This window comes from Pezoporus flaviventris, unplaced genomic scaffold (assembly GCF_033815535.1).
Source record: "Pezoporus flaviventris isolate CSIRO_AGI_PZ_B2104156 unplaced genomic scaffold, CSIRO_AGI_Pfla_v1 ptg000073l, whole genome shotgun sequence".
NCBI classification, from domain to species: Eukaryota; Metazoa; Chordata; class Aves; order Psittaciformes; family Psittacidae; genus Pezoporus; species Pezoporus flaviventris.
In genome coordinates, this window is record NW_026892621.1 from 1,887,644 (window position 1) to 1,904,671 (window position 17,028).

The 17,028-nt window shown below is 49.3% G+C and overlaps 1 protein-coding gene across 7 annotated transcripts in view; it reads right to left on the minus strand.

The window, feature by feature from the left end:
• The window catches only part of CADPS (calcium dependent secretion activator), a 211,788-nt gene extending 199,651 nt beyond the window's left edge, over positions 1 to 12,137 (minus strand). For 3 of the 7 annotated variants that reach the window (XM_061472883.1, XM_061472878.1, XM_061472876.1), the window contains exon 1: positions 11,668 to 12,136. In XM_061472883.1, the coding sequence (XP_061328867.1) occupies positions 11,668 to 12,039 (372 nt within the window). In that variant the 5' untranslated portion in view covers positions 12,040 to 12,136. Of the gene's footprint in view, positions 1 to 11,667 lie in introns of all 7 variants that reach the window. The other 4 variants (XM_061472882.1, XM_061472881.1, XM_061472880.1 and 1 more) reach the window with 2 other exon arrangements.
• Positions 12,138 to 17,028: the final 4,891 nt, after the last annotated feature.

Consider the following 17,028-nt stretch of genomic DNA (forward strand, 5'->3'; position numbering starts at 1 on the left):
GGGTGTCAGGCTGTTGTGCATAGAGCTGTTAAAATCTGTATGAAGCCCCACGTGTGTAAATTAAACATCGTCTCCTGTCATCAAGTGCATACAACTTGCAGGCATGAATTATGCAAAACTATTAACTGTCTTATTATAAGAGGAGGCAGCTGTAGAAGCTGCTCGGAGGACACAGAGGAAGCTGAAGGGGTGGCTCGTGGACGCTCAGTGTCTGATGTGAGTTACAGCAGACCCATTCTCACCAGGTCCCATCCAAGTGCTCCCAGGGACCTGAGAATCCTGCTCTGAGCAATTAACTCAGCACCTCATAACTCTCACTGACTTCCAGTGCTCTACAGAGCAAGGAGAAATATTTTCATCACCTTTTTATTGACAGCAGCTTGAGAAAGATCTGGAGAACTGTGCGAGCTTGTGAAGGAGCAAGCAGGGAGCTGAGCCCACAGCCAGAGCCCAACCGCTAAGCTCTGCCTCTGCTTTCACCCGGGAGCACACAGAACCCGAAGCAGCAAACCCTCTGAGACCAGGATGCCCCAGTCCCTGTTTCAGCTCAGTAATTATCTCTTTGACTAATGAACCCCCCGCACTTGGCTGGAGCCCGTGGGTGAGGATGCTGAGCCCTCAGCCTGCAGAGTGCCACAGGTTATTTAACTCAGCCTGGTCACCAAGTCCTCACTGAGCTGACACCACGCTTAGCAGATGTGCTAAGGTTGCTGGGAGCAACCTCTGGCCATAAATTACCCATAGGACGAGAAAGCTTTAGATATGATTTTGCATAAAATATTAATCTCTCCAGTCAATAGGAATGCTGTTAGGATCGAGTGGTGGGGCTGTACGCAGCGAAGGAAGCATTTTGGAACAGAACAAGTGCTGGAAAGGGGAGGCACAGATCAGTATTAAGACTAGTTTCATTTATTGTATATATCACGGACTTGGAAGAACAAACATCAAGCACTGTGATTACATTTACTGATGATTCAGAGTTGTGTGGGCTCCTCAGTACACAAGAGGAGGGCAATAAAGTTCTGGACAACTGTGAGCAAGCAAGCACCTCAGGGGATAAATGAATTAATTTGAGCTATGGAAATGCCACACAACAAGGCTAAAACATAAAGCAAATAACATCAAAGAGGACTTTGCACTCAAAGACTAAGAGACAAACCCAGGCATCTGTTGGCTCCCAGTTACCCAGCCAGGGTGCCAGGCACTGCACAAGCACAAAGCCCATGTTGTCCTGGCTATCAGAGAGAGAACGGCCATCTGGTCAAAACAGGTACAGGAAACACATGGAGCATTAACAAAGTAGTCCCAGTGATACCAGCTGTATGTGCCCCCAGCCCAACACACTGGCTTTAGGGACAGGCTGTGCCACGAGGAGCCTACAGGAAATCTGAAGAGGGATTTTTACAAAGGCACGTAGGGACAGGACAAGGGGGAATGGCTTTAACCTGACGGAGAGGAAGATTTACATTAGACATTAGGAAAAAATCCTTCCCTGTGAGGGTGCTGAGGCGCTGGCACAGGGTGCCCAGAGAAGCTGTGGCTGCCCCATCCCTGGCAGTGTTCAAGGCCAGGTTGGACACAGGGGCTTGGAGCAAGCTGCTCTAGTGGAAGGTGTCCCTGCCTGTGGCAGGGGTTGGGACTGGATGGTCTTTAACATCACTTCCAGCCCAAACCAGTCTGTTATTCTATGTGAGGACCACTGGCGACACAGCAGCTCCTGGGCCACCCTGACAAAACAAACCCATGCAGGGAACCTTAGGCTACAGCCCCTGCCTCCCACCTTGCTTATCAGCTCCCAGTCGTTATCACCAGCCCCTCTCCAGACTCTTGACCATTACTTCCCAGTCCCAGATCATGTACCAACTCCTAATTGCATGGAGCCTTGCCACGCTAACCAATCCTGCCTGATGCAAAGTGCCTTGTCTGAGCCACCCTGCCCAGCAAAGGGATCACTGTCAGGGCACCACTGCAGGGAGAAAGCCCCTTCCAGGAGATGGGCCCTGAAAGCACGTCTCAACAAGACTGGGGAATACAAAGCATCTGCAGCAGCAACATGAGAAAGGACATGCGAAAAGAAGTAAGAAGCAGCAGAGCTGCCCAAGGCCCCGAAGGCAAGACGATGCTAAATTTGATGAGGTTGAGGAAGGGAGCCAAAGGAGGAATAAATAGAGCTAATGAGAAAACAAGGCATGAGCATTCAAAAACCTTTAACACACTGCTAAACAGCAATAAAAAGGCAATTAGAGTTCCAAGATGCATGGAGGGTAATTGCACACACTATAAATAGGTGGTGGGAAGACTGTCCTGTTCAGCAGGATCTGATTCACTTTTGGGGTGACTTCTGCACAAACAGGAATATTCTGGTGCAAGACAGAAGCTGAGAGAAGAGAGTTTACAAGGAGATTTTCTATCACACATCTTTCTGCATGAAATATGTACCAAGAAGGAGCTTTGCAATAGAGGCTTCAGCGGTCTGAGCTTGAGGAACTCCATACAAAAGTTCAGCAGCAGGGATGCAAAACAGCCTTAGAAAGAAGCATCCATCTCACCCCAACCCACCAATGAGCAGAAATCGTACCAGGCAGATCTCTGGCCAACCTAAATCACCACCACATGATCAACTCAAGTTACTGATGACATCAGTTCTTTCTTGAGACATCTATAGGCTAGAAAAGTACTACTCCTCATCATCCCTGCATGGCCATGTCAGCAGGGATGGTGGGGAAACGCAGCTGCATCTGGGAGCTGTAAGCAATCCTTCCTCCTTGCCCTGGCTCCTTCCCATATGCCCTTTCTGGAGGGGATAATTTGTAGACTGAAGCACTAAAGGGCCAAGGAAAGAGATGAAGCAAAGCTGTCACTTCCCAGTTCCAAATTCCTTCATCCAGGCCTGATGCCCTTCCCAGCTCCCCGTTCCTTCCCACGGGAGAGCATCGGCACCAACTCACGCCTGGGAGCCGCTCTGCCCTCGTGAATGCCTGAGCACACGCAGTCTCCGCAGTCCTAACTCCAGCTAGCTCTTGGCTATGCACCAAAACACAGCTCCGCGCAGCTCAGGCAGCTGCACATCCCCAGATAACAGCAGCAGATGGCTCCTGCCTAGAGGTCTCGCTGGCAGAGGGTGGTCTGTGGTGCCGGCACTGGGAGGCACAGCACTGGTTTACTGCAGCACACGCCGCTAGCGGGTCACACACACATAGCCTTGCCTATGGCTGAGGAAGCGCTGGCTTTGTCCTTCCTCCATCCTTGCATTGTCACCATGCAGGTAGCGGAGCAGCTGGCTCCTGCTGCGTCACCCCATTAGCTTCCTTCTGAGGCAGCAATGAGTCTGTCATCTCTGGTTGCGAGAAGGGTAGGAGCAGTCTGTTGGGAGGGAGGGGAAATCTAGGGGCGTAGGGAATGAAAACAAACTTGGCATGTGTGATATGCAAAGCGTTTGTGCCCTCTTGATGAATCAGGAAAGGGGATTTGGCATCTTCGGGAAAATGTGTCTTTTGCTTCACGTTCTGCTTGTGTGATGCCCGCATCAACATCCAGCTGCCTAAACCCTCTGCTGCTGAGGTGCAAGAGAGGCTGACCCTCCCCACAGCACGCCAGACAAAGTGAAACCCCCTTCTTGCAAAAGCTAGGCCCCGTCAGCATCAACAGCAGTGCCAACAGAACAGAAAAAATAAGGTTTTTATCCCAAATCTGCCTCCTTGTTGAGCTAACATTGTATCTTACTCCAGTGAGCACAGTGCTGTATTTAGGAGCATCACTTTGTGTTCTCTCTTACAGCCAAATATCAACCCAAGTCCCTTTATCTCTCCATGGTGCTACCAGCAGGGAGCTTGTTCCTAGACAGAGCCTGTACTTCAGCTGTGACTCCCCAGGCTCCAAAACAACCCTCACGCCCACCTGCATCCCTCCTGATGGATGCAAACTGATTCCCTTCTCTGAGTAGCTCCAAGGAAAGCAAGGGGTTGCTCCCTGTGGTACAGAAGGGAGGAATGCTGTGTGTTGGTATGCAGGATTTTACCATCTTGGGCATCCCAACACATGGCTACGACCAACACACAGCCTTCTGCATCTCAGGGCAATGCCAACTGAGCATCAGCTAGACTGATAACATGATAAATTCCCTAGGAGAATTGCTTCCTGCAGGAGCTTGTGTGCTCCACACCTCACTGACTACAAACACACATTGCAACTAACAGACATCAATGGTTACTACAAACTTACAGGATCTGCAAAGTCCCAGTGCCATCCTTTCCAGCTCAGCAGGTGTTTGGGATCAAATTTAGATGCTAAAGCAGACTCTGCTGATGCTCTTCACAAGACAATGTGCAAGATTGTTTCAATAAGACATTTATTAACAAATAACTTCTATCAGTAGTTCCTCATGGTTTGAGCCTGGAAAATAGCCTTTTCTCCCTATTACTTTCCTCCCCTGAACCAGACAGGCAATTGGGAGCCAAAACACCTACTTTGAGCCCCAATCCAAGGAAGCGAGATGAGCGTGAGCAGGCCAGAGTGCTGCAGCTATGCTGTGTGCAGGGCTTCTTTCTTCTGCATAAGGCCACTGCTGGATCATTAGTGTGCAGCCTGTTTGCCAGGGTATTTGTACAAACGCACTGGGGCATCAGCCCGAAGTCCTACCAAAGTCAGTGGGGTTCCTTCAGGATCTGCACACAGCATCTCCAGTCCCCTAAGAGAAACACCACAGCACCATCATTAGAAATTCCCCACCCTGTGGGCTAGAAAACACATGATAATTTAGATTTCATTAAGTTTCCTCAAACACTAACATTTGGGTATAGGCAGATGCTCAGCTCTTGAGTAGCTGTGATCATACAACTGCCCTGAAGCACATGGGTCAAGTCACCAAGCTGTATGGTTCAAGTCACCAAGCTGTATGTTGGGGCAGTTTTCCAGCCCCTCCATACTGGAGGTGGCCTGTACTAATGTCCCCCTCATGTCATCATTATATAACTCATGCTAATAAAAGTCCAAGCTCCCAAGCTTACAGACAGGTTTGACCTATGACAACTACAGACACAGCATTGCTTACCCCAAGCTGAATAAACATTTGCATGACATTTTGACTCGGGTGTTTAAATTCTAGACAATGCCTGACTTTATCAGCCTGAATCACAGACAAACAAGATCAAATATTATCACTAAAAGTACCTTTTCAAACACCTCTCTCACACATTCAGGTCTAACAGTCGGTGACTGCGCTTACACCCAATTCTAAGAATTATGTCCAATCCAGAAGAAAACCCACTCAAAGCACACCAAGTAACCACAAATAACTTCTTCCAAAGCAAACACCAGGTTAGGATGCTCCATGTAACTTTTTGCAGCACCCACAAGGTCATGACACAGGGAAACTATCCAAGAACCTTCCACCTTTTGCATCTCCCGTCTCCCACCCTCATGAAGACCCTGCTGCTGGACCTCAAAGCATGCCCTACAGGAAGGGTGGCCCAATTCTGACCTTCTGGAACCCAGTGCTATCACCTGTGCTGGGGAGTGACCAAGGTGAGGAGATGAACCCTGCTTGTCCTCCATGCCTGCACCATGCTTATCAAGAGCTGGTGACCAAAGTGTCACCTTCCCCTGCACCTCACCCTGCTCTATTTCCAGGAAGAGAAGACCTTTGAGGGGCCACTCATCAAACCCCACCCCTGAGAAGCCACCCATCCTCCTGGGTGACAGAGAGGACCTGCTCCCCATCAGGGGAGGTCTTTGCTGTTTAAGGGAACTTCAGTGTTTTAGTTAGTCTTAGTTTTCAAAGACACACTAAAATATATGTGGTTCGTAGAGATCACTTTGTGGGTGAACCCCTGGCACTGCTGAAGCCACTATAGTTGCATTCACATCAACACCAACCAACAGCTTTATTGATGATACTATATTGATTAGTCTTAACATATTAATCAGGTTTACACCATTAAATAGAAACAGGATGCTTACCTTGTAGCCCCCTGGACTACAGCATTGGCAGTAGCTGTAAGGGGTTTGTACACACGCACTGCTAGTTGTAGTGTTGTGATTGCCGAGTTCCTACTGCTGAACCACACTAAAAACAAATTACTGCTTCTCCAGCTAACAAAAAATTACATAGGGAAATGACTCGCTGGCCCCTTCCCGCTTAAGTGAACGGAGAACAAGTGACTCATCACTCAGCAGAAGGAATTACAAGTTGTGCAAAAGGCAAAGTGCTTCGGGGAAAGCGTCTAGACTATGTAAAGCCTGGCCATAAACAATACTTTTTGGAAAGGACAGGGCTTGGAACTGCACAATCTGATAAGTCTTCTCCATTCTTAGTTCACAGGAGCCCAAGAGGTGCCACAGTAACTGAATTGTCAGGCTATGGATCAGGAACTGCAAAGTTTTGCACAGACCAAGCTCACAGCCTATTTAATTACTTGCATCCCAATGCAATAAACTGCAAGCGTATAAATAGCCAAAGTATGACAGGTATTTAATATCTCCCAGAATTAAATTAAGATAAGGCACTGGCAAAATATATGATATGTTTTTAAACTGAAAATAACCATTTTCTGCAGACTCCAGACAATTAGAGCACAATGACCACATTCTGCACTCCACAGTACTAAGGAACACTGCATCTCAGATGTACAAGACCTCCCTCCCCACGGCAATGCTCTCCATACAGCAGTGAAACACAGGCGAGCTCATCTTCACTTAAGGGTTAGCACAGAGCTGACCCAAGGCCAGCTCTAGCCAAGAGCCCGGCCACACACACCACATTCATTTGGTGGTGGCAATGGCCTATGTCCAAGCTGAGCAGCCCCTAATTAATCTTCCAGGTTTTTATGGGTATAGTGCTAATAATTATCTTGCAAGCTTTGCTGTAACTACAGAGCTGTGCATGGGGTCCAGCTCACGCTCGAGACCTACCTGGACCTTGCATCTCCTTGCACTACAGAGCAACTGAGGAACAGTGAGAAAACAAGCAGAATATTATCTTTACCCATCTCCTGCAGCACTGAGAAAAACATACTCTGGATAGCTTCTTGGGGCCAGCAGAGCAGAATCTGACCATAACATCATCAGCAGAAAGCTGCTACAGCAAGTCCCAACACCACCTGAGTCCTGGTCTGTCCCAGAACAAGGTTTTGGTGGTTTTAAGAGAGAAGTTGTGTAAACAAGGAGAGCAACAACCAAGCCCATGACAGGGAAGAAGTGATTGTTTGCAAGTCTGCACTACTTTATTTCCTACCTCATGGCACCTGCATGCATGCCAAAACGGCAGAAATGTGGTACTTGAAGATGCCTCGTAACCAATTTAACTGAGTTTCTGATCCCTCACACTTGTTCTGCATTAAGCACCGTGCTTAAATTAATCACCATTTAGCAAAGCACAAGCTTAAGCTCTTTGCTGAATTTGCCTGAGAATTTGGCTAATGCACCTGACGTCATTCCACAGGCTTACACAAGCACCCAAATCACAAGCCACTTCTCCCAGGAGTAGCTCCAGTAATCTGCAACTAAGCTGGAACTTTACTTCATCCCACATTTATCCTGCTTGGAACTGATTTACTCTCCTACATGCTGCCTGCCTGCTCCCTCATTCTGCAGGGATGAAAGCAGGTGATGCACAACTGCAGTGATGCCTGACCTATCGGGCTCTCCACTTTTCATCTCCTAGCGAGTTCTTCCAGCTGCCCCTTTCCCAACAAGTGTTTTCAAGCAGCTGGTGATAACACGGAGAAGATCTCTAAGTTTATGGTATACTGAGTGAGCAAACACGAATTCCTGGGTTCACTGTGCCTTTTGGCTGCCGTGCTTTGGAGGTATTTAGCCAGGTGTATAATCCACATCCAAGGGTGCTTGTTCTGCATCACTACAGAGACATACACATAGCCCGACTCCCCCAGGCTGCCAGCTGAGCTCTCCTCCCAAAGGCTTCAGATAGTTGGGATCAAGCAGGGAGAGGCACAGAGTTGTCTCAACTCTACTTCCAACAAGTCAGCATGAGCAAGGGAAAAGACTAAATACATCCTGGGCAAGCAATTACCAAGCTAAGTGCCATCTGCGGTATTGAAACACATTGTTCTGAGACACAGCAGAGCTGGCAAAGCTGCTTTCCTCCTGAGCTGCATCTCAAGGCTGGAGCCTTCAGTGTCCAGAAAGGTATAAGGTCCAATGGGAGCTCTTCCTCTGGGGCCACCCACTCAGTAAGTCTCTTGCTCAGACTCTCCAGTGTCTAGTAAGGGCTGTCTGCACAAAGCCTCCTTCCTCCCACCTGGAGTAGGAGATAAATACAGATGCCCCTATTTTCACCAAGCTTTTAAGGGACGAATATCTTGCAGACAGTTATCTGCCTGTCAAATGTGCCTGGAATTCAGTGGTGGCTTAAAAAAGAAACCTAAGTGGGAAGTAAGACAGCACAGGCAGGTATGTAATAAGCCCACCTTTTTTTCCCCTTAAGAAACAATACTAGTAAGTTGTAAATAAAAACTTACAGCTAGACACCACAGATGTGTAGTTACCCAAGTGAAGCCCTACTACATAAACATCAAGATAAACCTGAAGCAGAAGCGTAGGCTTGAACACACTGATCTAAGAAACAATTTTTACTCTGTTGCTGAAACTTCCAGGGTGTCAGGATCAGAAAAACATTAGCTCTGAGTGGCATTTGCTTGAATTTAGCTTGAGTTCTGAAACAGAGTTTGTTACTAGAGTAAACATGCAATGTTGTCATGCCATGTACAGTACATACCCATCCATTCACATATTTCCACTGCTCTCTTCTCTCTTGTATACATTATAATTTATGAAACCACACGTAATTATCTTTCTGTTGCAACAGTACCTTAAGTACACCCTTTCCTTTATTCCAAGGTGGTTTGCAAGCACTGTAAAAGACCAGGCTGCACTTTCCAGCTCCCCAGCACTACACACAGGCATGCTGCTACACAACTGGTACCTGTGGTGCCTGCGCATTACACTGCTGTAACCCCCTGGGGCTCAGGGCACCAGCCAGCTCTGATAGAGCAGCGCTGCAGGATCAAGGAGGGAGGATTACACACCTCAAGGGGAGGTACCACAGGGATCTTCAGCCCAGGGAAGCTGCGACTGCAACAAAATCAATTGCTTGCTTTACTCAGAAGATGAAACCTTTCCCTTGCAAGTGGCAGACTGTGAGAGTGCAGAGGCAAATGGCACATGGAGAAGGAAGGGGTTTATCCCTCCTCTACTAATGAGGAAACGGAGGCAACAACTCCCATCAGTGCAGAACCAAAACCTGCTTTGTTTCTCCCATTTTTCCCCTGAGAAGCAAAATACATTTGCTCCACCCTGGTGAGTCTCGAAGCACCTGGTATTTCCATCATGACCAAAGGCCCAACAATATACAAAGTACCCACAGAGACCATTCAACCTGGCAGAGCCACCGTCGAATCATAGAATGGTTAAGGTTGGAAATGACCTTAAGATCAGTCAGTTCCAACCCCCCTGCCATGGGCCGGGACACATCACACTAAACCATGATAGAAGAGGGAACAAGTCCCACACTTTCACTCCCTGGTCCCCCTTGAGCCAGAAAAGGAAGGATGGGCTTTGTCAGAGAGATGCACAAGGAAAGCAGAGGAGCACATGAAAACTCCACGCTCCAGCAGTGCTTTAGTTGACTTTAATGGAAGTACTGGTTAAGGAAAGAGTGTTGGGATTTACTCCCGGCATGACAACTGAATATAGGGATATCCAGAAGACGAAAACCCAGACTGAATTCACCTTTAAAAGGGTGAATTCAATTTGACTTGTGTTGTCAAGTTAAATTTAGCTTTCCCAATTCCATCCCACTGTTAAGTTTGATGGCACACGGTCAGCCCCTGAGACACACCTCTGTTAGTTATTTGCATAAATAAGGCAGAAGCATTTCCCTACACTCTTAATTTCACAGCAAATGGATTATTTCCTCACAAGATCCTGTGTAATTTCCCCACTCCGTTGGGTACTGCTGCCACTTGATCATTTGTCTCATTACTCCTCATTTCCTTGTTTCACCTGTACTTTATTCCCCCCTTTTTGTCTTTCCCTCCCCTCTTCTGTCCCTTTACAGGGCAGCATTTTGATTTCATGGACTACAAATCACCCTTCTTCCCAGCCACTCTTCTCCAGACCACTAACATGCTGCCTGCTCCTGTGGAAAAAGTCCTTTTCAATCTCAGTTCACTTCTATGTGAGAAACAGTTGCAGAGCTTGTTTCAATTTCTGCAAAACCAACCATTACTTTAAAGCTATCATCTTAACACAAAGAAATTGCATAAGAAACAAAAGCCAAGATGACTTTGAAAATGCACAATCTATTGAAAAAGGTTGTAGACAAAAAAGAATAGATATATATAGCCTCCAAACCTAGCTATATTTTCAGCTATGCACTTTGCTCAGCAAACAAAAGCAGCTCATTCCACCTTCCAGCAACACCAGATTGTCCTATATTGCCTTTAAACTATATGCAGTACGGATACACTTTCCTACCTCCGTATGTTGCAGTGACTAATAATAGTCCTGTGGTGTAGCAGAACTGAATGTCGTTTGCATCAATACATCCAGGAGTCTGCCTGATTTGCAAAGGTCATTTGTGAACACAGAACAGTACCAAGGCTAAAATTGCAGTCTAAGGAACTCAACTGAGACAACAAATCAGCTATCCACTCCCGACAACTACATCCCATCACTGACCTAACTCTGGCTGCCACAGGGAGAAGTTGACCGTTACTTGACTCAAAGGTGCCTGTACCCACATTTTAGAGAAAGTTAATTTCTACCCTGGCCCATGAGCTTTTGCCTCAGCAAAGAAACAAGCTCCAAAACAGCTCCTTGGGATGAGGAGCTCCGGTGAAAGACTCCTGCCCAGCCTCTGCCTGGAGCAGCACACAGCCCTGCTGCGGTGATGTACTCGGGGAGGAAGAGTCAGGATTGTGGCAGCGACTTCATCACAAAGCTCTGCTGCCACATTTTGCCAGGAAGCCAGCGTCAGGGAGCTCCCCGCACATAAACACTTGCAAGAAGTTGACATGAGACTCAGTAACTCCAAGTCAGCGCTGGCACTCCCAGTTAAGCAAACTTTGCAGCGAGCACGGAGTTGCAGAGTCCCTTTGCAAGAGCATGTGCCTGGTGTTCCCCAGCATTGTAGCCCATTTCTCTCCTTCCAACAGCCTTTAGATGGCCAACATCCCAAACTTCCTGACTCCCGACGTTGCATAACTAGGAGCAGTGCCATATGTCACCGCACTGGCTCCGTGCTGGAGACCACGGAGGGGAGCAGCATACAGGGGTGACACTGGGGGGGAACTCCTTGCACCCCAGAACAAAGCTGCTGCTTGCAGACCCCACCGGTACAGGGCAAGGTGCCCTGCACTGGGGTTGCCCTTGGCATGCCTGGACGGGTGCAGGCCTGGGAAGTGTCTGCATGGGGCTGGTTGGGAGGAGGACAGAGAAGGGGGCAGGAGGAGGAACAGAGGGGCAGGAGGATATTCAGGGGAGTAGGTAAGCAGGGGACACAAGGGTAGCTAGGGGAGCTGGCAGGGGAAGGTTGCTGACACGGAGTAGGAGGACAGGGGCAGGCAGAGTGATGGGGATACGGGCACGGGAGGCCGGGCCCGGCCGTGCACGCAGGAGGGCAGGGCAGGGCAGCACGCACGGCGGTACCTTCTGCTGCCGGCGGGCCATGTCGGTGGGCTGCTTGGCATTGAAGGGGTAGGCGATGCAGCGCATGACGAAGACGTAGAGCTGCAGCTTCCTCTTCCTCTCCTCCTCCTCCCGCTGCAGCCGCTCCAGCTCGTCCTTCTCCTTCTCGCTGGCCACCGAGGGGCTGGGGCTGGCGGGCCGCGCCGCACCACTGCTGCGCCCCACGGGTTGCAGCCCCCCGCCGCTCCCACCGCCCGCACCGCCGCCGCTGCCCGGGCCCTCGCAGGGGCGGCTGGGCGAGAGCCGCGCCGCGGCGGGCGCCAGCGGCTCCTTCCCGCTCTCCTCCTCCACCAGCTCCTCCGACTCCTCCTCGCTGGACGACGGGTCCAGCATCGCGGCGGCGGCGGCGGGGCTCGGCCGGGCCGGCTCTGGGCTGCGCTGGCTCCGCTCGGCGCGGCTCTGCCCGGCTCCGGCTCCGCTCGCCGCCGCGCCTCAGCGCGCCCCCGCGCCGCCCCGCCCTCGCCTCGCCCCGCCCCGCGCGCGCGGGCGCTGTCCGCGGTGCTGCACGGCGCGGGGCGAGGCGAGGCAGAGCGAGCGCGGGAGGGCGGCCCCGCCGCGCATGTCCGCTGCGGGACCGGGAGCGCGGCCGCGGCGGCAACGAGGGAGCCCCGGGGGTGCGCCCGGAAGGGCCCCGCTCTGCCCTCGGGGTGCCCGGGCCCCACAGGGCAGCGCTGTGCCCCCCGTGGCACCCAGCCCCGTGCAGGCATCGCCCCCTCCTCCGTGTCCCCGCAGGCGCCGCTGTGCTTTTGGTACCCCCGCATCTCCACACAGACGCCGCCGCGCCCTTGGTGTCCTCAGGCTCCACGCAGATGCTGCTACGTTGTCAGGGTCACCACAGCCCCATGCGGACACTACCGTGCTCTTGGTGTCCCTTCAGATGTCACCGTGTCCTTGGTGTCCCCACATCGCCACACAGACACCGCTGCGCTGCCGGTGTGCCCCCGCACAACACGGACACTGCTGTGTTCTTGGTGTTCCCACAGACATCTTTGTGTCCTTAGTGTCTCCATTCCCCCACTCAGACACCAATGTGTTCTCGGTGTCTCTACTGCCCCATGCAGACGCTGCCTTGCTGTTGGTGTCCCCACTTACGCTGTTGTGTTCTTGGTTGTCCCCACGGCCCCATTCAATCATCACCATGTTCTCAGGGTCCCCACCAGACCACCATACCCTCACAGTCGCAGGAGCCACACGGATCCCTACAGACCTGAGGCTCTCAGCAAGCTTGATTTCCACCAAGCAGCTCTTGCACCTCAACACAGCTGAAAATCTTAACTGAGAAGTGATACTGCTGATGAATATTTCACCTGAGTCACTAATTATTACACGTGTAATGGTATCGTGGAGTTCTGCTTTGAAGATTACCTGGAGCAACCTGAGGACTTCAGAGTGGCTCTGAAGGATGAACCAGTGAAGGCATCATGCGTGCTCAATATTTCAATTTTCGGTGATTCTCAGATGTGATTGATACTCGGTTTGCCTCTATTGGTGGTGGGTGGGTGGGTGTTTTCAATGGTTGTTTGTTCCTGATCAGTTAGCAGCGTTTCTTTTGTGAATTTCAAAGTACCTGCCACCCCTTATACGTGTTAATAAATATTTGCTTCACTTTGGGGGAGAATCGGGAAACATCGACTGCTGGTGACGGGGCTGGGAGATTAACTCACAGGAGGGGAGCTGAGTGCTGCTGCTGCAGACCATGCGCTTTGGGATTTTCCCATCAGCTGGGCTTTCTGAGCTCCTTCCCTACTTCTATTTAAAAGCTTAGTGTAGCAGTTGAATCTGGAAAAGCTTCAGGGCCCTGTGGCTCTGCACACCACAGTGTGTTCTGCCTGTGGTTCAGGAGGTCCTGGGGATGATGAGCTGTCCACAGGGAAGAGCAGTTGTCAAGTTCCTGCAGGCAAAGTTTTCCCTCCTCATCAGGAATCCTGTTTGCCAAAGCTGGGGTTCAGAGCCTCATACCCCTGGCATTGCATGGGGACATCTATGGCTTGGTCTTCTTGAGACCATCCTACCCAGGATGTCAGGGTTAGTTCTGTAAGGCACAACCACTGTCCTTTGCACAGCCCTGAGCCCTCTTCCCCTGCAAGGATGCAAGCTGCAGGGGAGCCCTGGACCCTACTGGTCCAGGTATGAATGGGCTCCTACAAGTGCCATGCGCTGACAAGCACCAGTGCCAGGCAAACACAGCTCCAGCCCTGTTTCACCTTCACACCCTTCTTGTTTGCATCACCCATTGGCATCTCCTGGAAAGCAACGGTGCCTTTTCTGCAGCAGCACAGTCAGCAAGTCAAATAAATACTGCACATCAGGCTGGTGATGTCTAAAGCTGGAACAGGCACACAGCTTTCTCTGCCTGGCTACTGCTTTCCTCTGAGACTACCTTCAGAGATGGTCCTGTATTGCCCAGTTTCTCAGGAGCTGCTGTTAGTACTGTCAATCCAACCCATGGGCTGACGAAAGCTGGCAAAAGCCACCCCAGTATTGTATTGGACAACCTGCAGCCGGCATCTGGGGATAAACAGTGTGAACTGAGTGCAGAGTGCTGGTCCTGGTGGGCAGTTTGCTGTGCAAGCAGCAGTGCTAGCTGCAGGGCAGGATGGCCACGATGGCTGGCACACAGGGCATTTTCCTGCATCTTCCTGCATCTGCATCTTCCCGCATCTGCATCTTCCCATCAGTCTGGGAAAGGAAAGGACACAAGGTGTGGTGTTGGGATACAGAGGTGGATCCAAGCTGAGGTTAACAATAACTTTTTCAGCCCCTCTCAGCCTTCCTTAATATCATTTCACTTCATGCCTATTTATTATTTGCCCAAGCAAACGCATAAAAGTACTAATATATCTTTGCTGTGATGCAACTTCCTCGCCCAAGGGGCATGTAATGTAGTTGTGCTGCCAGTCCCATGCAACGGGGACAGGTCATGCAGCATCTCGTAGGGCCATCTTGCCAGGCACACAGCCCCTAACATGCTAACACAAGGATGACTTTCACAAGGCTGATGGGAACATCTCAAAGATCCGTTCCTAAGCAAAGTTTTCTTGTTTTGTTAAAGTCCCTTTTGAGTTTGTTAAAATTTATGCCTTTTTCATATTATCCATCAGAAAAACTCATTGCTCTGAGTCCAGCCATGCCAGCTGTGAAGGCATTAAACATAGAATCCATTACACCCGTGCCTATAATGATATTATCTACAGGTAATCCCACAACAGAGAAGCCTTTGTTTAGGGGGTTTTCAAGAAACAAATGCCATTTATTGTACTGGAGAATGGAGAAATTTCTCTCTGTGACGTGAGGATGCAGGTCTCTCCCTTGTAGATGTTTGAAAGCTGCAGCTCTCCATCTTCCCTATCCCAGGCATGACACAATAAAACTCTCTAAGATGATCACATCATTTTTAATGAAAGGTTTTCTTTCTGTGGTTTTTTGAGCTGTTTAGGTAGCTCTGCAGAGGTGGATTTGCTACAGGAAAGCAGCTGGGGATGACAGAAGCAACTTTTGCTGGTAGGAACATCACAGACAACTCGTATCTATCTATAGAGACAGATTGATTTTTCTGACAGATTGTCAGAATAGATTTCTTAAATTAATTGATGCAAAATAGATATATGCAACCACCCAAAAACTGTGTTCTACTTTAGGAGCTCTCAGAATTATATTTATCCATTAGTGGGTGAGATTCTGCTCACTGGAGAACTTTGAAACTGGATATTCTTGAAAGGGCCTGACTAGACATCCAGGCATGGATTGATCAATCCAGCATCTGGAAGTGCTGCTGGTCCAGAGAACTGGGGACACATTGCCCTCGTTAAAAGTGATCCACAGTTTCTCTTTCCTTCATTCACACAGCCCTGTTTTCCCAGTGCTTATGTCTGATCGAGTGGTCACAACATTAATTCTTCTTCCTGAATAAAGGAGAGAACAAAGCCAAAAAGTCTCAGGCCTCTTGCTTTTTGTTTCCAAATGCCATTTTTGTCCTGATATGTCTATCCAACTCCCTCTAAAACATCTCCCGCGTAGAGTTGTTTGCATTCTACTGCAAAGCAGCTCTGTTGAGCATCTCCAGCTGTAGGAAAGATCCCTCTGACAACACCAAGAGGAGCACGATTTTCAGTGTTAGCCTAGCTACACTGGTCTTTGTGGTGCTTTTTGGAGGAGCTGAGGGCTTCCATGGTGTTGAAACATCTCAAGGAATACTGCCCTGTTAAAAACATGAATGGCATGCAAACCCTGAATCTAGAAGGATGATCATGAGTAGAGCCCTCATGAACATTATGTGTGCGTAACTTTCAGTGGTAATATTTCCATGGCAGGGAATTGTGCAATTACCCATCACGGGTGGGTAAATGTAGACAAATGAAAGCATTAGCTAAGTGGTTTTTGATATTATATTGGTGTATATAGTTGTTCGCTCTGGATACTAACACAAAGGCTCTTTGGGTTAAAAAGATGTGTAATGTTGGGAAGTTTGTTTTCAAGACACAACATAACTGCAAAACCCATGGTCCTTTTTAGCTTATCACTTTAGAGCAGGCTCCATGAGGTTTCACAATATCTGCCCCTACCTATTTGTTCCCATCAGGAATTAATTGCTTCTTCTAAAACACTTTCCAGAACAATTACCTAATGAGACACAAGGTGCCTGCATTGCCAGCTCTCTTGTGGCTTCCAGTAAGAGGCAATGCACACCGTGTGGGAATACTCGACCTCTGTGCCTGCTCCTGTTTGCACGACAAACAAGGAGCAGCAAATACACGCACAGCCGGCAGAGCCTGCACCATCTCTGCAGACAGTGTAAGGCTTCTCCTGGCTGGAGCCACTGCAGCTGCATAAAGCAGATCTCAAGTGGCCTCAGGTACTGGATGCAGTGTCGGTTTAAGAGTATTAAAAGTATTTGGTGAAGTGTTTCAGACTTGTTTCCATTTTGCACAGTGTCATTGGAAGAACCTCCTGATATTTGAAAAAATTACTGCTGTAGCATTCGTATCCCTCTCCATTTATTCCCATTAGATGGGGGAAATCAGCGTAGATAATGATTTGTGGAAAGGACTGTAAAGAAAAGCAGAGCTGAAGCAGAGGCCCTGGCTTTGGAAAGAGAGTGCCTGCATACACGACACTGGGTGCTGCCTTTGCAAGCAGCCTGGCAGGACTCAGTGGTTTGGAAGAAACCCTCAGAAAGAGTAAACTCCATTTACTGCAACCATTTGGGAGAGCTTAACGGAATAGCTCCCACTGGGAAGCTCACATTTGCATGGAAACCAAACAAACCCTTGTTCTTTTTATTAATCCTGGTTAAAGGCCTAAACCAGAACGCTTATGAAAGCT